This window comes from Drosophila ananassae, chromosome 2L, assembly GCF_017639315.1.
Source record: "Drosophila ananassae strain 14024-0371.13 chromosome 2L, ASM1763931v2, whole genome shotgun sequence".
In the NCBI taxonomy this organism is placed as follows: Eukaryota; Metazoa; Arthropoda; class Insecta; order Diptera; family Drosophilidae; genus Drosophila; species Drosophila ananassae.
Genome location: NC_057927.1, coordinates 9,492,236 through 9,514,370, shown reverse-complemented (window position 1 = coordinate 9,514,370; position 22,135 = coordinate 9,492,236). Strand labels below are relative to the sequence as shown.

General features: G+C 41.3%; 2 protein-coding genes across 3 annotated transcripts; both read left to right on the top strand.

Moving 5' to 3' along the window:
* The first annotated feature begins 708 nt into the window (after nt 1-708).
* LOC6499710 (rRNA 2'-O-methyltransferase fibrillarin) lies at nt 709-1,904 on the top strand. The gene has a single exon (XM_001954047.4). The coding sequence runs from the start codon at nt 796-798 to the stop codon at nt 1,771-1,773; it is 978 nt and encodes a 325-aa protein (XP_001954083.1). The 5' UTR covers nt 709-795; the 3' UTR covers nt 1,774-1,904.
* Nucleotides 1,905-6,669: 4,765 nt separating this feature from the next.
* On the top strand, nt 6,670-19,327 carry LOC6499711. 2 transcript variants are annotated; one of them, XM_001954046.4, is made up of 7 exons: nt 6,670-6,760; nt 8,932-9,263; nt 13,888-14,041; nt 16,503-16,711; nt 18,073-18,206; nt 18,266-18,566; nt 18,884-19,327. In XM_001954046.4, exons 2-7 carry the CDS (start codon nt 9,215-9,217, stop codon nt 19,033-19,035), a joined length of 999 nt encoding a protein of 332 aa, XP_001954082.1. In that variant the 5' UTR covers nt 6,670-6,760; nt 8,932-9,214; the 3' UTR covers nt 19,036-19,327. The 2 variants fall into 2 exon arrangements, with proteins under 2 accessions (XP_001954082.1, XP_032305566.1); XM_032449675.2 differs by lacking the exon at nt 6,670-6,760 and adding an exon at nt 6,788-7,002.
* Nucleotides 19,328-22,135: the final 2,808 nt, after the last annotated feature.

Genomic DNA, 22,135 nt, shown 5'->3' with positions numbered 1-22,135 from the left:
GTGCGAATCCAGCCGAGTCAGCGAAATGAAAAAGTTTTATTAGTTGTAATCCCTAATTAAATTAAAACTGTTCCCTCTAATTAAATGCGGGCCTAATGCGTGATATATGATGAATGTTGAATTAGATTATTAGCGAAGCTTTCGGCTTGGCATTCATTAATCATTTGGCAAGATACTTCCCTAGCCTGGGGCTATAAAGGCCTTTCATTGGCTTAAATACCTAATTCCCAATAGGTGTTAGTCAAATAGTTAGTTATTAATTTAATATGAATTCTAAAAATACCAGCTTTCTACAAAATACAAATTCTAGCAGTGTTAAAATTCGTTATCTGTACGAATGTCTGATTCTGCATTTGCCTGTCTTTTTTATTTAATTTATTAATTATATTCCAGCTACTTTCATTAATATGCTGATAAATTTTCGCATGGCACTGAGGCATAAATAATTTATGATTAATTCAATTTTGTGCACAGTGTGGCATTATTCAATGCAAACAATAAATATTTCAATAATTATAATTGGCTTATAGTCAATGATTTAACATACAAATAATCCTTTATATTATTTTAATCTATGATTCTTGTGAAAAGTGTTCCTTTTATTGACTGATGTAAAAAATGAAATAAACAAAATAAAGAGTATAATTGCCTTCGAACCTTGGGTTCAATTCAATGTTCGATTTAAATAATGTATTCCTTGTTGATCTCCAATCCTAGAGATCAACTTCAAAGTTTTTGAGTTTCAGTACAAAAATTTCTTTGTTAGAAGTTGGAGCTAGTAATAATTTCTAAAAAATGTCAAACGCCAGACGAAGGTTTCGACGTGAAAAAGCTCGACTGGCCAAGGCCCCGGGTATCGGTCGAAAAACTGGGGAGACCACTCATGGACCTCCTAAGCAACAAGTCAAGGGACCAAAGGCACAAGGGCAAGGGCAAGCTAAAAAACAAAATCAGATGCCCAAGCAAAGTCAGACTCAGAATCAAAATCCATGCCAAAATCAGGATAAGCCAGGGTCGAGCAAGGAAAAGATTCCAAAGAAGGAATTAACTGCTAGCCCGCATAGCACCGTTGAGTCCCATCGCCACTGGGGTGTATTTTTAAGCCGGAGTCACACCGATGCCATCCAGTTGCTCACCCGGAATACCAGCTCCAGCAGCGATGATTACGGCGAGAAAAGATTCTTGGCCGACTTCAGGGGCAAACGGTGTGAATTTCGGGTCTGGTCACCCTTCCAGTCCAAGCTGGCTGCCGGCATCATGGGTGGAATTACCGATCTCCATCTGAAAAGTGGAGCCAAAGTTCTATACTTGGGCGCCGGATTTGGGCGAACGGTGTCGCATGTGGCGGACATTATCGGAGAGTCGGGAATGGTTTATGCCGTGGAGCAGGGTCCTTGGGCGGCACGTCAGCTAACCGCCCTAGCCGATCGTCGTCCGAACATCGTTCCCGTCATCGACGATGCTACCATGCCGTACAAGTACCGCCTCCAAGTGCCCGCCACCATCGATATTATTTTTTGTGACTTGCCGCAGGCGGAACAGGTGCGATCCCTGATGCTGAATGCTCGCCACTTTCTCACAATCGGAGGATACTTTGTGTCCTTTGTGCGGGCAACCAGTTCGGAAGCAAATGTCGTCGAAAACTTGGCCTTGGAAAAGGAACGCCTCAAGCAGCATCAACTGGAACCTCGCGAGCAAGTCCTTTTGGAGCCTTTCAAGCCCGGTTTTGCCCTCGTTGCGGGCGTGTCAACGCGAAAGGAGCTGCGTGCTTAGTTTAAGTTACTTTCAGTGGGAAGTAAGTTACCACAGGTTGTAGTTCGGGGAGCCGGAAAATCATATTCAATCGACTATGGTAGAGTCAATCAGTAGTACACACAACAGATCATTAAAAACCAAAAACCATAGTACCTGTTTCATTTAATTCCAACTTCGATCAGATTATTACAAAAAATATATAATTCTTTTATGAAAGAGAATCCCCTAGATGGGAAGAATGAATAATTTCCATTTATGAATATGCATAAATGGAAATAATTATACACTGTAGTTATTCAAAACTTGCACTAAGGGCGGATTTTTATGCGAATAATAATTAATTTTGTTCACTGCCCCGCGAAATTTAGAACGAGAAAGGGCATTGGTGGACTGTGGAGTGGCTTTTTTTACAAAGGTCACTTGCGAGGGGGGTCTCCAGTTGATTCGGCGCATATAGAAAGTGTACCTGCAAATGCTGCACATAATTTAACAAAGTGTACTGTAGCGCGGCAACAACAAGAAGAGCGGCAGCATCATGGGCAATAATAATGGCCCAGAACAAGTCCAAAAACAAGAACAGGAGCAGGAGCAGGAGCAGGAGGCGAAACAACAGCAGGCAGCAACATTTCGACTTCATTTTGTTGTGGTTTTCCTTTTGGCCCGCTCGCGCTCTTTCTGGCAATGTACATAAAACTTTTTCGGGCCACTACAATTTTTAATGCACTCTCTGACATTGCAATGGTTTTTGAGATCGGGCCGGAGTGAGAAGGTGGTGCAGATGGTAGGGGCATTCTGGCGAACAAGCAAATGAAACTCAAGTGCATGTAGCGATGGCCTGGCCAAGTGGCGTAGTCCACAAAAAAAATAAAGAAACTACAAACCGTCGGCGAAAAACATCACAAAACGAAGAAAATCGCAACAAAAATAACACAGCAGAAATGAAATAAAACAGGCACAAGAAGGCCAGTAGGAAAACAATAATAATACACTGGGGGGGGGGGGGGGGGGGGGCGTTGGTGGAAGGAGTGGGCGTGGGTCGTGGGTAGAAACTCAGATTTTTAATAAACTTGCCGAGGCTCCTTCCTTTGGCTTCGTCTTCATCTTCCGCTTCTCGCTTTTCGCTGCATACTTTTGGGCGCAGCGACAATAGTCCCGTTATTGTTGCCACAGCGGCTGCTTATTTACGAGTATTTGCCTAGGAATGTGGCAAGCGTCTTGCCAAGTGGCAGTGGAGACTCCAGCACCCCTCCCCAACGACCGGCCATCCGCATAATGAGCCACCAACGCCAGACGACGGCAGTTCATGAAAAATCAAGAGCCAAGAACTTTTAGCCGCCAAACTTTGGCTCGCTGTAAATTTGCCCAGATCATGTTTGAAGTTTATCCAATATGGAAGATTTCAAGAAAAAATAATAAAAAAGAAAGCAACATTCTTAGCCATGTTAGGACCACCTACACAACACGTCTGTTCCGACTCCATTAACCCGGTGGGAACCAAAATGACACCGCAAACTCGTATGTCAGAGCGTAAGCCTATATGACACGAGTCTACTTTTAAGGACTATTTTAAAAGGATATTTTTAAGGAATATTATTAAAGTCTAGAAAAAGGAGTTTGCTTTTCAATATAAATGACAAAACTATTACAACGAAAGTAAAAACCAAATAAAGTAAATATTCAATGGAGATTCTGAAACTATCCACTCACCTTCCAGGTCAGTATCATACCACCATAAGTGGCAAATGCTTGTGCCCCAGCTTGGTTAAGTTGGCTAACACGTGATGCAGAGGTTGGACTGGGATGTTGCTGGAGGGGGCGGGAATGCATTTTTAAAATACTCGCGCACATTTTCGCAAATGGCAACAAACGGCGCCAAGTTTAGCAGCTGCGCTGCCGGTACCGTTGCCGTTGCCGATGCCACTGCCGCTTCCGATGTCTTTCGGGCGCTGTAAAATGCAAAATCCAAATGCCCCGCCGCCCAAGCTCCCTTTCCCATAGTTTCATGGCTTTTGGCATAACATTTTTAGCATATTTGTTGCAGTCTAAACACGTGACAAGTATGCGTGTGTGTGTGAGAGTGCCATTAGTCCCTTAGTCATGCGCTGGGTACGGAAAACTCACGTGCCATCCACGATATGCAGCTATTGCCAAAAAAAAAAAAAACAGGGTAAAAAAAACTTTACCGCAGGAGCTTCGGCGGGACAACAACGGCAAAAATACGGGCATGGCCATTTTCCGGGGGATACTCTCTGTGGTCATACATATGCCATTGCCTCGGCATACTTTCTGGTGTACATTTTAATAAATTTTTCACACATTTAAACCCGAGGGCTTCTACCAGGTTTCTTAATATTAATTATGATTAATTATCATTGAAATCTACATGAGCCTTTAAATAAATCGTTTAATATTTATAGAACCCTATTCCTTCACTGTAGGCGGATCGAGCCACAATTCGCATAGTTTACAAGCTTACCTCGTGACCTAGCACAAATCCCTGGAGAGGACAGGCGACATTAATGCCTGAAATTAAATAAATATGCTCGAATATTTCCAGTTTATGGCCATGTAAGTTGGTGGTAAAGTGTGTGAAATATATTCGATAAATACTTGAATATTAAATCAGCTTAATGGGCACCGAACAATTGAGGGGCCTGAACGCGAAGCGAAGCGAAGAGGCGTACCGGAGTCCACCTAGCACGCTCATTGAGCTCATTAAGCCCATAAGCTTTATTGATTTTTAACAAGCTCCCAATGGCTGTGACGTCAATTTACAAAAATTAATTATTGCCAGACCGCCTGGCTGAGTGGAAAATGCATTTGAATTGATTTGAGTGGATTTCATTAAAAAAATAATTCAATTTCATTAAGAACTTGCAAGCCATTTAAGAGGAAATGGTTAACATTTTTAAGTGATATTATTTCCGCATTCCGAATTAATCCAGGTTTAAAAAATAGTGCTCTGATTTGAATTAATGCAGAAACAGTCTGCATGTATCATCAGCTTGGCAGGTGCCCAGCAAGCCGGCAAACCACAGCAGAGCATTAACATCAGCATGCCTGTCAGCAGCAGGAGCAGCAGACTCGCAATCAGGATCAGACAGGACTAAAAGGAATGGGATAACCCTTGATATGGCCTTGCCATGTGCAGCATCTGGGACTCTGTCTCTGCGAGTGACTGATAACTGCAGCCATTTGCCGCTTGTTTCCTGCTCCCTACTGCCCCCGCCATCACCTCCCCCGGCCAGTCTGCACCCCATTTCCAAGCACAACAAATGAAATCGATAAGAAACTAAGCGGCTTGCCGGCGAAATTCCATTTCTTTTCGAGTGGAGCCTGCAACTGCAGCTGCGGCTTATGCGATGCATTCCGCCATGTCTGCCGGCCAAAATGCGGCCAGCGACAAAGAGTGGCATGTGGCTAATAGGATTTGGCTGCCACAACTGCAGGAGTGGGCGGAAAATTCAGTTTTCAATTGTCTACTTCGATGCACAAGGCCGCCGCCGTTAATACTGCACTAAGCAGCTAAGGTTTTCGTTTAAGCCGTGGATTTGACCAACATTTTCAGTTAGTTATAAACAGCTAACTGGCAACTCAGTAACTTTTTCCTCCTGATACTACACCCTTCAAAAATGAATTATAATCACTTTGCATTTTTATGCACTTAACACAAATTTCCTTATAGGCCCCTACAGGTAAATCCATATATGTATATAGGTGAAATGCATAGGTAGCACACTATGGCTCCCAGAGAAGGCTGAATCTTTGTCAATATTAATCAGATTCTTGAGCAGAATACCTTAAAAGCTTTGTAGATCGATTCTGTATCAACTTTTATCAAAATATAGAAAGAAAATATTTTTTAGATTTTTGCTCATATTTTCTGGGGGGTCTCCTTGAAAATGAGGACAATGCATGGGAGGGACAATATGGCTCCCAGAGAAGGCTGTATCTTTGTCAATATTCATCCGATTCTTGAGCGGAATACCTTAAACGCTTTGTAGATCAATTCTCTATTAACTTTTATAAAAATCGAAAAACCAAATATTTTTTAGATTTTTGATCAAATTTTCCAAGGGGTCCCCTTGAAAATTAGGAGAATGCATGGTAGGGAAAATATGGCTCCCAGAGAAGGCTGTATCTTTGTCAATATTCATCCGATTCTTGACGTTTTTTAGATCGATTCTATATCAAGTTCCATTGAAATCTAGAAACAACATTTTTTTTTATATTTTTGATCATATTTTCAGGGGGGACAATGAGGAATACCTTAAACGCTTTGTACATCGATTCTATATCAAATCTCATCAAAATCTGGGGAAAACATATTTTTTAGATTTTTCATCAAATTTTCTTTAGGGCCCCTAGAAAATTGGGAGAATGCATGGTAGGGATAATATGGTTCTCAGAGAAGGCTGTATCTTTGTCAATATTCGTCCGATTCTTGAGCGGAATACCTAAACGCTTTGTTGATCGATTCTCTATCAAGCTCCATCAAAATCTAGAAACCAATTTTTTTTTAGATTTTTGATCAAATTTGTATTACATTATATGTTAAGGACTGGGCATATTCTGTTGTGGCATCTCCTTGTTCTGTAAAAAGTCTCCACTCTGTTGGCTAAAAAGTTAACAGGAGCATAACAGGCGCAACAAAGCGACAAGCCGACTGGAGCAGCATCCAAACAAATAAACTGGAACAGCGAACGAGAACAGGAGAAAGTACAAGAGACCCACCGCGCCCAAACTGTTCGGATGCCGCTCTGCGCTTTCTCTTCTCGAATGCGAATTTCTCTGCTTGCTGGTGGCGGCGAATTCCGAGTGAAAGGCGAGCGGGAAACGATGCTGTGGACGTGTTGCCGAAGGTCCTGCGAGGATATAGCCAAGCCATCAAAGAGTTGCTCAGTGGCAGAATCCGTGCCGGAATCGGGAATAGCCTAGGCAAAGTCAGTTTTACGGCAACTTTGGTGCGGAGCAGAACGAAGGACGAATCTTTGCGGGCAGAGCGGTACGGTTTAGTTATGTTGTTGTTGTCTTTCGACGTGAGCCAAACAAAAATAAAATATAAAAAAGCCAACAAGGCAAGCCGCCAAACTGAGTCCCAATCTGCAGAAGAAATAAAGTGAAAAGGATCGGTGAAATTATGCATTTATGCAAATCAGGCTATATGGCCAAAACACAAGCTGCAGCGGCCGGCTGAATTCTCATAAATATTTCAGGAGCCAGCAAATCGTGTGACACAGACAGCGTGTAGGTTTTAGACAGTGGAGCGATAGAGTGGGGTATATGTATGAGGGAGAGAGGTGGCCCAGCATGAATGTGTGTTGTGTGTGCGGTGTGTGTGTATGTCATTTAAGCCAGTCAATGAAATGTTTGTTAATTATGTATGTGTATACATTACATTGCCATTAAGTAATTAACTCGGCTCCAAGCAAAGCTGTTTAAGTCTGTCTTCCTCTTTCACTCCCTCTCTCCTTCTCTCTCTTCCATTATGTGTGTGTGTGTGTGTGTGCTCCAATTATTTCGATGTGTGTGTGCGAGCACTTGATATTGTCTCCGTCGATGGGAAACATGTTGCGTATACGCCATGTTAATGCACAACAAATCGAGAGCAAATTGATATGCCAAACAAGTGCAAAAGGCAATTGGGTTGGCAAATGCAGCTGGGTTTTCAAACGTCAGTGGTAATGGAAATGTCAAGAGCGATCTGAAATTGCCATTAATTTGATATTTTCAATATAATTGGACGGCATGCAAATTTTGAACGCCTCGGGGATGTGTTCTTGTGTCTTGCAGAAAGTCAGTACCACAAGAAATCATTTTATAATTGTCAGGAATTGATGCATCCTGAAACATTCAATTGCGAAGCCAGCTACTCAATGTCCAAAAGTCGAATGGAGGAATGCGTTTGTGATGGCATTGACTTGGGAAAAGAATTCACATATTTGTCTTTGATTTGATTTGGTTATCTGTTATGTACATGTTTGATTGGCATTTTGTACTAGAGGGAATGGCAGCCGATTGCCAAAAATTGATATTCTCTCGAATTTTTGCCAGTAAAGATCATACATTTCATTGAAATAATTCGATTAGGAAAACAATGCCAATTTTTCAGTGTCCTGATTGCATTTTTATTAAATTAAAATGTTTTTAAATTAAAATTTTATAGCAAAGCCAATGAACAAATGTTTAATATAAATAGTACTTGGCCTTGACATCCTTTAATGTTGTTTTAGATGGCTATATTTTTAGAAATAATAATCAAATATTTATCTCCTACACATTACCTTCATTATTTCCTTCTGCTGCCATTTCATTCATCCTGTCTAGTCCAATCACCATTATAATTTGTCCGTCCAGATTCCTCTGGCTCCTGCAATTTTAACGAATATTTTTAGTAACAAAAACATCCGGATGGTTGGATGTCGACCATTCCAACACTCCCCACTCCCCACTCCCCACTGGGCAGCTGCCTGTCTGTCTGTTTTTTTAAAATGCCGTTCCGCAGCAAAAACTTTGCCACGGTAATTTTAATAAACGCGTCAATGAAACCAAAACAATGACGACAGCATCAGCAACAATAACAACAACATTAGCGAGGGAAGCCCACAAAAAAGAAGCCACAATTTGATTAGAGCATTAAAGGACTTTGTGCCACAAAGCCCGAAGCCAGGAGCCTGGAGCCTGGAGCGAAGCAGAAAGCAAAAGCGTCCTGACCTCGGACTCTCGGAAGTTTGTGCCTCATCCTTTTGAGATATCTGGTCCTGGTGCTGGTCTTGGTTCTGGACCTCGGCCAGTACCTATTGGAATTTTTGGCTTCCGAGACAGACAAAGTTGTCTGCTATTTTTGAATTTTTTGTTTTTTCGGTTGGATGATGTTGGACCCCGGTGAATTTTTTAAAACTGTCAACGTTTAAATAACGCTGACAATGACAATAAACAAATGCAGTGGCAAAAAAAAATAACAAAAAGAGAAACCGAGAGAAGTTTAATAAAAAAAAAAGTCATACCGAAAACTTTACAAAAGTCGAACACGTGCAGGCGGAAAGCGAGGCGAACAGATGAATGTTTTTTGGACTTTGACGCCAAAAAAGTTTTCAAATTTAATAACCTTAAAACAAAAAAGCCATCGATTTCTTTTTTAGTAACAAGGCTCCTCCATTCCATTTATTTTTCTAGCTCATTGGCCCGATGCTGACCTGTCAATGGCATTTATCGATATCGAAACTATATCTATGTAGATACACGACGATGTAATCATGAGAGACGTCGCGTAGGGTCGAAAAAGTTTTCCATAAAAGTTTCGACTAATAGAAAATATGGCCGGCCATTGAGTTTGGCCAAAGAGCAAAGTTTACCGCTAACGCTAACGCCATCCCACAGACCCGCCATCCCGATACCGTTCCATGTGGCCAGGGACCAGGCAAAGGATCGCAATCGGAAGCCGGGAGCTTTAAGGACAATGGACCTGGGCCACTGGCTGCTGCAGCTGGTCGTGCACATTCTGCTGGGTAAGTTAAAGCTGCGGCCGGTTATAATAATGAAAATATTTGAAACTTTTCATTTTATTGCCTTTTGCTTTTAATCCTTTTGCGAGCCATGGAAACGAACCTTTTTTACGACAAACTCGGCAACTTTGTGGCATCCAAACTCACAGACGCACGCACACTCGAACGGCATAGTCATTTAGGCTTTTCCGCTTCCGCCTGCCGCCATTGTGCATTTTGCTTCTGTGTGACCCGAACACGAATTAGCATAGCAATAAATGTGTTTGTTTGGGTGTCGCCACCTTTCGACCCGATTCTCTCTCAGCTGACCCGACCTCGACCGCATCAATTTATGTTAATTTTATGCCTCCGAAATTGTTTTTTAAATACACTCTTAATTATGGCCGAATGAAAGGCAAAGTGAACCGAGACGCGACCAGAACTTTGCATCGAAATAAAAATAATAATTTCAATTAGCCTTAATGTGTCTGCTGGAGATAAACAGAAAGTTTCTTTACGAACTCCATAGTCAATGGATGCTGGGGCATGAACCGGGACGAATGGTCCAGCCTAGAATGATAATTGAAATACAAATTAGTTCCCACGTTCTCAGGGCAACCAGCTGGAAAACATTGTCAAATATGAGTATTTTGCATTCACAATTGTATGAAATTGAAATTCACGAACCCAGTCCTAAATAGAAATATGCATTCCATCAACTATATCAATTTACCATATTTATTTCGCACTGGTTAAAAATGAAATTTGCATCGAATATTTCCCATTTACTATTTTTCAATTTATTGAACGATTTTTGGTTATTCAAATTTGCGATATGCAAATCATATTTATTACAAAAATGAACCAGTAAAAAAATGACAAACAATGCACACATTTCCACAGCTCTGAACTCTTTAACGAGTTCATGCATTGTTGAAGCAACCTCAAATGGCAAGGACAAGGACAAATGCCATGACACTCGCTTGCGATGCCAGGACATTTGCATAAACCAAACATAAATGCGACAATTTCATCCCGCTGTGAGCCTTAAAGGATTTACCCCACAGAACCACCGAATAAAAACTGTGGCAAGGCAGTCTCTGGCGCTGTATTTTATTTGCACTTTTCTAAAATTTATAGACGCTCTTAAAACTCACTGCAAACAGTTGGGCAAAATATGATGGGTAGGGGGAGGGGGCTGCTGCAAAAATAAATATTTGGCTACACCAGAGGCTGTTGGAGTTGCTTGCCTCAAGTGCCATAAAGTTTATTTAAACAAATTGCCGATTTTATAAGTGTCTTCAATTTTAGTAAGTGTGCGTTATGTCGACTTCTCTTTCCGCCATCTCGTATTTCCATTCTGCCGTCCTTCCGCATTTGTGCCCTTCCCCCTTCCCCCTGAGGCTGGGTAAACGATGTGATGTCTCATCCATGTTTGCACACAAAAATTACACTCCCACTTTTTGAAATTGGGCGGACAGATTGGCCGGGGAAAATACTGACAAAGCCTCTTGCCAAAGCCAAATCCAAGCTGCAGCTCAAGTTCAAGCCGAAGCTTGAAGCCGTTGGTCCTTGAAATCAAGTTTAAACGTTCACGCGTTTACAGCTGCATACCAAATGGAATTTGGCCAAACTAGAAGCGAACGAAATAAAAAATAAATAAACAACAGAACCACGCACATCAGCTGAAGAATCTCGGCCATGCTTTTTGTGGCCAACTAGCCCAAGCTCGTGTTGCTCGTTTCGCTTGCCATTTAGATGCTAGAAGTTTCCTTTTTTCCTATTTTTGATTCGAAGGAGCTAGTGCGCTTTGCTGAGATTAGCATCTTTATTTGTGTTTGTTTGCCGCAACGCAGCCCAGAGCCAAACTAAAACAAACTCCCACCTCGGACCCGGAATCCAATCCCGGACTTGAAGTCACCCACTTGTCGTTGTCCTTGTTGGCCCCGCATTTGTATGCAAATTATAGACGCTTGGTCCCTCGTTTTTCCATCGCTTTTCCTTTAGATCCTTGGGCTGCTTACTTTTTACTTGGTTTACTGCAGATTTGTCTGTTCGAGCGTTTATCGTTTGTTGGCGGCAAATGCTTAAAGCGGATTTTCCCTCAGCCAGCTAAAATAGGCGAATTGTGTACATTCGGAATCTTCAGCAACTATTCGGCTTTGCTTTTCCCCATATTAAAGGGAAGCCTTCGAAGTCTTCAAAGCAGAAGAGCTTATTGAACTGTTTTTGGCCCTTGACTTTCATTAGAACTGGCTGAGATGTCTTCTTTGTTTGTGAAGCTTCATGAGCCACAAGCGAACAGATGCTTCCAGACAGACAGACCATGGGAAGGGAGCGAGTGCTGAGGGGAAAAACAAAATACACTTTAAAAAAATATGTATGTACTTTATCAGTATATGCCATTGATACGGAAATGGGTGGAAGAGATCACTAAATACTTTTAAAAAAGCCATAGCTTAATATATGCCAGCTAATCATATCTTTTGATACAAAATGGAACAAAAAACGAATACCTAATTTTAAAAAAATATCCTGATTTTTAAAGTGCACATGAGCAAGTAAAAATTTATGTGCTGCCTTGGTTGTTTCTCAGTCTTGGACTGAACCTCTCCCTACGCCTCAGACTCATTCCCATACTTATCCTGGGCTTGAGCCTCTGGTCCTGATTCAGAATCTGATTCTGAAGCTGGTTCTGGTTGTTAGGCAGCAAAGTTCGCTCAAGTGCGTTGATTGCCGTGCAAAAAAGTTTCGTTTTGTCTGTATTTGATGTACTTATTTTTATTATTTACATATACATGTATATAGTACAAGCGAAAGACAACGCACACACACCCGCACAACCGCAAACAGTTGTGTCCTGTTCTCAGTCGCGCAGGTGAAGTTTTCCATTTACTTTTCCTCTACGGCTGTCATTAAGCTGCGGTTGCCGCTGCCATTTGCAAATGTGTTTGCCATTGTTGTTCTTGTTTCTATTGCTGTTGCTGTTTCTGTTGCGTTTGCTATTGCCTTTAGAGTTGCTATTGCTGTTGCTGCTGTTTTGTTGTTTGTCGGCTGCTTTGACATGCTTCAAAGGACTCATGTCAGAATAGGAATCAGCATCAGGCTCCGCCTGCAATCGCAGCCAGTCACTTTTGTCTGTTTGTCTATTGAAAGTTTAAACCAGTTTCCCTTCCACACAAATTCCAATACACTTTAAAATTGAAGATGAAGATAAGAATTATAATAGCTCAATAGTATACTTTAATATACTTTTATTTAATTGTAGTTTCTTTTAGGAATTGAATCTCTTAAGATATCTGGTGCTAATTTCCCAAGGCCTAAACAAAACTTTTTTCTCAAGTGCATAAATCAACTCAAAGGGGTTTTCGGCTGTGAGCACACCGAAAATAAATACACTGCTCGTCCTGCCTTCGGCAATTGTAACTTTTGACATCCTTGCAAGTTATTTCAACTGTAAACTGCGACAAATTAAATTCACGAGTGCTGCCACTGCAAATGTTGCTGTAACTAGTGTTGCTACTGTTGCTTCTTTTGCTGTTGCTATTGCTGTTGCTGTTACTGTTGCTTGTGTAGCTGCTGTTGCTGCTTTTACCTAATGCGATTTGCGAAAATTATGCACAAGTTGTCGGCATCCACTTGGCGTCGTCTCGCGGATTGCTTGCTTATCATGCGGCAGTGTGCTCCAGTTGCAATTGCAAGTTGCAACTTCAACTGCGGCATGACAGGGCCAAGATTATGGAAATTTGCAGCAGCAACTTCGGCATTTAGCGGAAAATATAAGAAACTGGAAAAACAGCACACCAAGCTCCAGCATCACCACCGTGGCAGCAACGACAAAAACCCATTGCAGCTAATGATATTAACCATTTTTTCCGGCATTTTCTCCCCACTTTTTTTTTTGCCTTTCACTGTTTGCACTTAAAAACGTTCTGCAAATTGTAAAAACCAGAACGCGGTTACTACCAGTTGTAGTTACCATTGTTGTTGGTGGCAGCGTTTAGCGTGCTTTTTTGTTGCCTTAGACGCTGTCTGAGTTTTAGTGTCGGGAGATTCTACAAGTTCATTCAATTAGCAGTTTGCTCTTATTTTCCCGAATTTCTCCTTTAATTTTAGTTTTCATAAGCTTTAAATGCTCCTCAAGAACATTTACTTTATTAATCTGTAAATAAAAGTGCAAATAAAAAAAATAAATAAATTTTGAAGTTCAAATTGTAATAAGATTTGTAGAACTTATCTTTTTTATTAAAGAATAAGATTTTTTCGCCCAAATGTTTTTCAAAAAGGATCAAAAAATAATTTTTATTACCATACAATCTCTGACATGGCATCAGGATTTTGTGGGACTGGTTTAATGCCTCAATTTAAGGCAGACGAATGCAAAACATTTTCATTTCGTTGCCACTTTTTCATATTTACTCTTTTTTATTCAGCATTTTTATGGCATTTCTCATCATTTTATCTGACGTTTTTCATCTCGCTGCACGAGACTAACCTTCTACCACCACTTTTCTCCTCTCATCCTTGCCACCATGCTGCTATGCTATCGGAATATGCCACCGACAATGTGAACAACCCGAATATACCGACCATCCCAACAACCAAACAACTCCAACTCTGGGTCCAATTCCATCCGGCTGTGGCACAGTTGTGCGGCGCATTCAGTGTCTACGTGTGACTGACATCAATGTGCCACAAATTGTTGATTTTCGTGATAACGTGACATTATCCTGCAGCTATGACATAAGTGGTCACACGTTAAATTCGGTTAAGTGGTACAAAAACGGAAAGGAGTTTTTTAGGTAAGTACGAAATGTATGCCTATGTGGGTGCGAATGTACACATAATTTTTTTTGGTCATGGTCAGGCTTGTATCATTACATATGTTTAACTTGTACATACAGTCCGTCACAGATTTATAAAATTTACGGACTTATAAAAACAGTTACCAAATAGTTACCCAAAAAAACATTTTTCCTCTCGCTTTTCAATTTAATATCCCAAATAAGTCTTATCATTCGAGTTCGTTAATCATGCAATAAATCAATTATCAAACAATTGCATTTTAATCAACTTGGGAATCTCTATCAAGGAGCTATAACTTAATTATTGGAGTTTACCTCCTTAAATAGTTAAGCAATTTTATTAAATAATATTCATGGAATTCTGATCGTTTTGAGACGCACAGTCTCTGTTCATAATTTATGATATTTATTTCAACACGCAGCTGTCAGATGCACGGGAATCTGTGTCATGGCTCCCCGCCGACCTCTGACTCCGCAGCACTCACCACTGCCCTTGCCAGCCCAGCGCACAAATATGTTCATTGTCAGGCCAAGTTTCTTGCTCAATTAATTATTAAATAAATTAATTTATGTTTGCAAATTAATTTAAATGTTTGACCAAACAGAACGACCGACCTCCTCACAGCTTCGAGCTGTTCATCTCGCATTTATTATTTATACACACATCGTTTCCAGCGAAACAAACAACAAATTAATTGCCAAAAGTGCGCATACTTTGGTAGTGCTGGCCAAATATTATGATTAAAAGGCCCTTTGGCCGCAACTTGGCCACAACAAGTGCTGGGTGGTCATTGTGGGTAGGGGGAGGGTAGGGCTTTGATTATTGTCAGGTTTTAACTAGAATGCCTCCGCGGTTTCAATGGTTGTGGGTGTTGTGAGGGCGGCATAATGAAAAATCTCAAGTAGTTGCCTCTCGCATTTTGCTTAATTAAAAATGAGCAGAGCTCACAGATACTTTGGTTCACATACTAACAGCTGCAATATATGAAGGGAAAAACCCGGAGACGGCAATGGAGAACGGCAGCGAGACAGTTAGCGGGTCCTTAGGGGGCAAACGAAAGTTTTAATTAGACAGCAGCACGTAAAAGTCAACTGGAGGCAAATTGCAATTGCAATTCCACTTGCACTTGCCAGCCGAATGCAAATTAAGGCAAACACAGCTCGCAAAGGGCACCAAACAAAAGAACAAGTCCCAACTTTAAGACAAAAAACCTTGCAACATTTTGCCACTTTTGAGTTTTTTCAACCGGGTAATTGCCCATTCCCTGCATTTCCAAAACTATTTTTTAATATTTTTTGTATGTTTCTCAGCTTGTTTGGCACGAAATAAAGAAAACCAAACCTTATTAGACTTAAATTAAACAAATTCTTTCATAAAGCCACGCATTTTTATAATAAAGTCTTTCTTTAAATTTTTTCTTTAAGTATAGTCTAGTTTGGATTTCTCCAGAAAACCCCCAAAACAAACAGAAAAACTTTAGCAGGATTCAGTCCCAAAACAAATCCCCTTGTTACGAGCATGGGACGGCAGTGGTTGGCGTTTATATTGCTTATCAAATTTGTTGATTTGCTGCCGCAGTTACCGCCTAAGCCGCAAATAATGCGAAATCGGTTCTGTCCGCCCGCCTGGAGCCCCTTCACCACACCACTCCTATCATGGCTATTAACAAGTAGCGCTCAAAGGCGACTTATCAACACAACGGCAGCGCAGAAAAGTAGGCAACGATTTTTTTTACTTCGGCCAGGATTTTATTTATGTGGTCCTTGGGAGGGGTTGAGAAAATACCACTTGACATCTGTTTGTGTCTGTGTGTGTGTGTTGGACAAGTTTTCCACTCGAACACTTTTTGTTGTGGATTCCGCTTTTTACATGTTTCGAGGCATTTGTGGGATTAATGAGCATCAATCCACAATACCAAACAAATTAAAGGGCTGCCCTCGGCTCCTAGTTCTCTTCTGGCTCCCACTAACGCCTCGTATCGGCATTCCCCCATTCCAGACGGGCTTTCCACACGTTGAACCCACATAGGCAATCAGTTAAGGTTGAGTGCATGTAAGCCACTTGTCTGCGGAGTGGCGAAAAAGAGAAACGATTCCTCCATTTCCTGGCCAGTTTGCGTTGATGGGTTTGAAAGCTTTTAACCCAAGCCTACGACACACATCTGCAGATTATCAGTTAGCTTCCGAAGGGTTTCTTGCAATTTGCGGCCACTTTGCCAGCTCATCTCTCAGCCACTTTGCAAGTGTTGGCATTTTGGCGTCATTTTAAAAAGATTTTTAAAGCTTTAATATTCAAGATTTTAGAATACAGGAAAATAATTATTATTATCTTTGTTAAGAAGCCATTGTTGCACTTTCGTAACTACCGAATCTTAAATACTTTATAGGCTAGATATACCACCACTATCCAGAATTTGTATCCATCACTCACCCAATCTTTGTCTTCCACATTCCGCAGATACTCGCCCCTCACACCACCCACTTACATCCCGTTCGATGTGGAGGGGGTGCGGCTGATCGATGGAGGCAACGAGTGCAACGAATACTCCTGTCGCGTAGAGCTCAATTTATTGGGCGTCCAGTCGTCGGGCGTTTACAGGTGCGAAGTGTCCGGAGATGCACCCCATTTCCAGCTAACTGCACGCGATGCCAACATGAGCGTCGAGGGTGAGTACCTGAGTAATGAAATGCAATTCCAATTGTTAGTCTTATATTAACTGGAGTGGGCCAAATATATAAACCCACCATCCAACCCATCCACAAGTACGACGTACTTGTTGAAAAACTATTTGCGAAGTGTGATGCAAATGCGGCAACACTAAGAAAAATAATCACTAGCTTGCTTATTATAAATAAAAATGGTTAATCCGGCTTATCAAATCTTATAGAAAAAAGTGCATTCCTATTTTAAGTTAATACACGCCACAAAATTGTTTCAGTGCACAGGTGTATACTCCTTGTTGCCTTTACTGCGTCAGGGAATTCTCCACGGACTGCTGCTGCTGCTGTGCTTCTTTCGCAGCAGCACAGCATAAACAGAGTAAAATGTGTAATTTCCGTGATATTTTAATAGTAAACAACGGGGGAAGAAAACTGCAAGAAACATACAGCGCCGTTTGCATATACGACGAGCCGGCAAAGTGGCCAACGAGGGGAAGGCGAATGCCAGTGGCTGTGGGAAGGAGGGTAAGGAGGGTGCTTGGGCGGTGCATACGCACAGGATAAGCTGTGAAGCAGCACGAGCCATGCAGCCAGCGAGTCAGCCAGCCATTCAGGATGTGCTCGCGAGAGGAACAGCGGCGCGTTCATAAAATGTAACCAAGAGATGCATGTGATTCGCATCCGCACACCCAAACACCCAGGCTCCCGCACACCGCTCTGCTCCTATACTCCCTCTACACCCACATGTACATGAGTTTGTGTGCGGCTCTGTGATTTACGGCAGCACTTTATGCTTAAAAAGGATATCGCTAAAATGAAAAGCTCCGCCACTGCCACTGCCTGTGCCTCCACTGTTTCGTCCTTCTGGCTCGTCCTTCTTGCCGTTGCCGCCCATGTTCCTTTTAGCTTGTGCGTGTTGCCTTCCTCTTATTTTCGCTTTTACTTTTGCTCCACAGGATGTTTCTCTGCATGTGTTTTATGATCATCTATTTTTCCGCTGATATAAAATAAATATCTTGTAGATGCGGGGCAGCCATGCCGCTGGCTCTGCAGTCTCTCTGCTGTTACATTTCCCGGCGCTACGGTTGCTAAAATATTTTTAAAAATTTATCAAAAGCAAATAGAGAATTTGAGCAAAACAAACAAAAACAACCATAAAACCCAAAGCACCGTCAGCAGCTAAAAAAAAAGCAAGGTGCACCATTTGCATGTGTAATGTGCGTTTAAAATTAGCTTAGGACGTAACTGAGATGCAGTCAGCCAGGGGAGAAGTTATTTGTCAGAACTTTACAATCCTTCAGAGCTATTTTCAGGGACATTTTATGTTACCTAGACTATAAAATATCTTTTGTTGCTTTCATTTTCAGCTCTCCCGCAGAACAATCCTCTTATAAGCAGTTTCCACTCCATGTATCGCTTTGACGATTTTGTTCAAGTTAATTGCAGCACCGACTTCTCCAGCCTTTTTACCCGCATCACCTGGTACATAAATGGAATAAAGGCAAGGCAATTATATTATGCATATTATTATTATTATAAATAATTTTTGAATAATTTTAGGTCTCTATAGTGGATCTATTACCGAGCATAGAAACCACGATAGCTGCCCACGACTACAACATGCGTCGTGTGGTATCCCAATTGAATTTCTACGCCAATGAGCCGCGATATCATCAACTTCAACTACAAAAGCTGATTCAGCAAAAGCGAACCATATCGCCAGCTCGACTAGGTCTGGAGCTGCGGTGCGTGGCGGAAATAGATCGGTATCCGGACTTGCAACGAGAGGCCACCATGACAGCGCAACTCTTTCGGGACGACTTGGACCTCAAGAATCAGAAGCTTACCAACTCCAGATCGGGTGAGGAAATGACTTTAATAAAGTCTATTTTAAGTTCCCTACACAAATCTTTAAAACCTTAAAGATTTTCTTAAACGTACTTTTAATTTTATTAAAATCATGCATGTGAGTGGCTGTTAATGCACTTGACCGCAACGTCAATGGCCGCTAATTAAAAATAAATACGATTTCGGACAGAATGACAGACCGCGCACTGCCGCTTGCTTGTTTTGACAATTTTAACGCAAATTAATAACAACGTGGTCTCTTTTTTTCTCTCTCTTTTTCTGACTCTTCATCTCGTTTACTCGCCCTGGAAATCCCCATTGAAATTCCAGTGGGCAGCATTCCGGATGGCAAAGTGCATCATCTGCAGCTCCTGGCGATGGCAATGGCTGCCGGGATGACCGCAGCGCGACTTTTGACGCCGCTGACATTTCAATATGGCGCACGGAAGTCGGCCCGCTACAAAATGGCGGCGACAGGATGAATTGCGTGTTTTCTGTTTTCCGGTTTTTATTGCGTTTGTTGAAATACTTTTCTAGCTCTAAGCAACTGAAATGCACGTGAGAATTTATAAAAATGAAAAAAAAAACACAGAGGATTAAAAATGCAATGTAACAAGAGTGTATAATTGTAATTAAATGTCACTGAGTTTAATGAACTAAATAAGTAAAAAACACGAGGGAATTAACTTTAGTCTAGGCAAGCAAATATTGTAAATAGCCTTTAAGTGTGCAATGGAATTATAAGAACACAAACGAATCATCATCAATAAACGAGAAAATATAAAAAATTTGATGTGTTTTCCTTTTTATTTTTCCACTTTGGATCCACTCTTGATTCTGTAGAACAACCACAAAAGTGCCGTTAAATATGTTCTGTGGTCCCTTTACTCCATTATTTATTCATTTATTTTTAAAAATTATACTTTTTTCTTGTTTTTTTGGACGCTCTTCGAATTCTTTTGGACGTGGCAGGCATGTGCCCCATGCCGAAAAATGCATTCATTCTGCATACGCTCGTCCCGTTTCCATTTCCATTTCACTTTTAAATCGAATTCAATGAACTCAATTGAAACCTCTTTCCATATACATATATGCAGTTTAAATGCCAACGCAAACCAAGGGATCCTTGTAACTACACTGAAAAATAAAGAAACATACAATAAAGGAGTTGTACTATGGTTAACTATTTGTGAATTTTATTCTAAACCTTTTATAGATCCTGACACTGAGACTGGGCATAGTCTATAGACCCCCTACATTACAGTGTGTACTCAAGCGAAAAAACCTCTGCATTGTCTGTTTTTTTAATGCAACCTTCGCATTAAAAAAATGCTGTTCTCATTTACTTTGTATTGAAATCCAAAAACCGACGGCAATCTAGGATATAATGTCTAGGATTAATGCCTCATATAATGTGATACACTTAAGCAAGAATTAAGTAAAATAAAATTATCTCTTTAGTTAACACTAATTGATTTCCTTACATTTTTTCAACACGCCCCTTAAAAATGAATCAAAGGGTACGACCACATTAAAACATCCCAGTGGAAGCAGGACTTTCCTCACCCCAACAAATAAAAAGGAGCGACTTAAGTTTCCTGGCCAGGAACGACAGCAACAACAGGCAACGGCAAAAAGACTATTAAGCGATAATTTATTTGTAATCTGCAATGTGGACGGAGGGTACAGCTTCTTCAGGCGGATGCATTCGAGTTCGAAGGACCAGGAAGGTCCTGCACTGAAAAAATTAAAAAAAAAAAAGCAAAAATTATTTAAAAAAAGGAATTGGAAAAAAACAAATTTAAATAAAATAAAAATTAGATACAAAATAAATATTATTAGGCAATGAATACTTTCCTAAAAGCCACTTAAAAATTATTTTGTTGGTTCTCCTAAAGATCCTTATTTTTTTCCACTGCTCAAATAAGATGGAAAGGATTCCGCTCCATTCGGGGAGCAATAAAGCCAATGGCAGCGGGAACCGTGAAGGAAGAAGGCCGCCAAGGGTCCTGGCAAATATTTAAAGGCGCTAAGACGGGCCAGTCAACAGTCGCCGTGGGGAGCAGGATTTACCCGGAAGAGGAAGCAGTGGGCGTGGCTAAAAAGAAGCTGCCAGTCGGGGGTGGAGTAACCAGTTGAAAATGCCCTACAATGTGGACAGGCGAACTTTAAAAGGAACAAATAAATGATTTTGCCAGCTTGCTTAAATAACAACAAATGCCAATTACAATTTCTTTAAATGGGAAAACGAATGAGGAAGCGGAAAGGAGAAGCACCAGAGAGAAGGAATTGGATCCAGGATTGAGGGAAATGGTCACAGAATGCACTTGCTGCTCCAGAAAACCGCAAGGATTAAGTAATTTCTGCCAGACATGCAGCAGCCGCAATCGCCAAATGAACACAAAAACTTTGGCCCAACATTCGGGCCAGGGAAAGAGACGGTAGACGGTAGACGGTAGAGCACCCGAAAGAGACAAGACGATGGGGAGCGAGAGCGAGACACTGCCAAAGGACTCTGGCACTCTAATGCACTCGTGTGTGCAATAAATTGGCATATCCTTGCAAACTCACACAGACACGCAGATACCGGCAGATGGAGGAAGATACGGTGGCAGCCAAACACAGATATGGACACACATATACACAGTGGCGTATTTTAAAGGGGGCTTTAAGTTTCGTATATGATTGAAGAAAGTCTTAGAGCACAAATTTTTTTTTAAATTGTATTCCATTTGCTTTTAAGCTCTTCCTTCCATTTAAGCGTATTCCAATTATGAAGATTGTTCATTTGAAGGTGTGCTAGATATTTTAACCCAAAAACAAAAGACATAAAAATGGGTTGAGATGGAAATTTCTAGTCAGATTAAATCCCCTTTTGTTGCAATCCTACCTAAGCCACTGAACAAATACAATGGCAATGAGTTTTGCGTGTGCGGAGGCCGCTGTATTATGCACAGGATGCGCATAAGAATGAAAATCCTTTTGCACTTAATGGCAACACGGAAAAAGGCAACGCAGGAGCTATATACCTTTCCTTCTCTTTCTTACTGTCTGTCTCTGTCTCTTTCTTTTTTTTTTACCCACTTTGGGTAATATTATTTTGTGCAAAATTTCTTATTTCACCGTTGAAACTCATAAAATTCGCCAGCGCTCTTTGTGGACTCGATGAGCTACCCGGTGGCCAACAAACGAAAGGCGAGCGAAGCGTCCAGCGAACTGCATCTCCTGCTGCTTAACCACTTTGAAGGCCATTAATTTGCAATGACCGTGACGGAGGAGAATCAGGAGGAGTGGGCGAACGGGAGACGAGGACGAGAAAACCAGTGGAGCATACTGGCACATCCTGGCTGGCTTCTTGTCTAGCTTGCTCCACTTTACGAGCGTTCCTGCGGCGCTCCACTTTGCGCATTTATTGTTTTAAATGCATTTATGCCAACCAAGCGCAGGGATAGTGTGGCACAAATGAGGGGAATAGAATTTGGGTGGGGGGGCGGTCCTTGCATCCCGCAGAAATGGCCAGGACCAAAATGAGAATTAAGCGCTTTAAAAACACCCTCGAACACACAAAGAAAACACACATCC

Bases quoted from the DNA above. Each gene is read 5' to 3' on its own strand.
- LOC6499710 (XM_001954047.4), top strand. From the start codon at position 796: ATGTCAAACGCCAGACGAAGGTTTCGACGTGAAAAAGCTCGACTGGCC.
- LOC6499711 (XM_001954046.4), top strand. From the start codon at position 9,215: ATGGACCTGGGCCACTGGCTGCTGCAGCTGGTCGTGCACATTCTGCTG. The intron at 14,042-16,502 runs GTAAGTACGAAA...CACATTCCGCAG, and splicing joins AACGGAAAGGAGTTTTTTAG to ATACTCGCCCCTCACACCAC. The intron at 18,567-18,883 runs GTGAGGAAATGA...TTGAAATTCCAG, and splicing joins GCTTACCAACTCCAGATCGG to TGGGCAGCATTCCGGATGGC.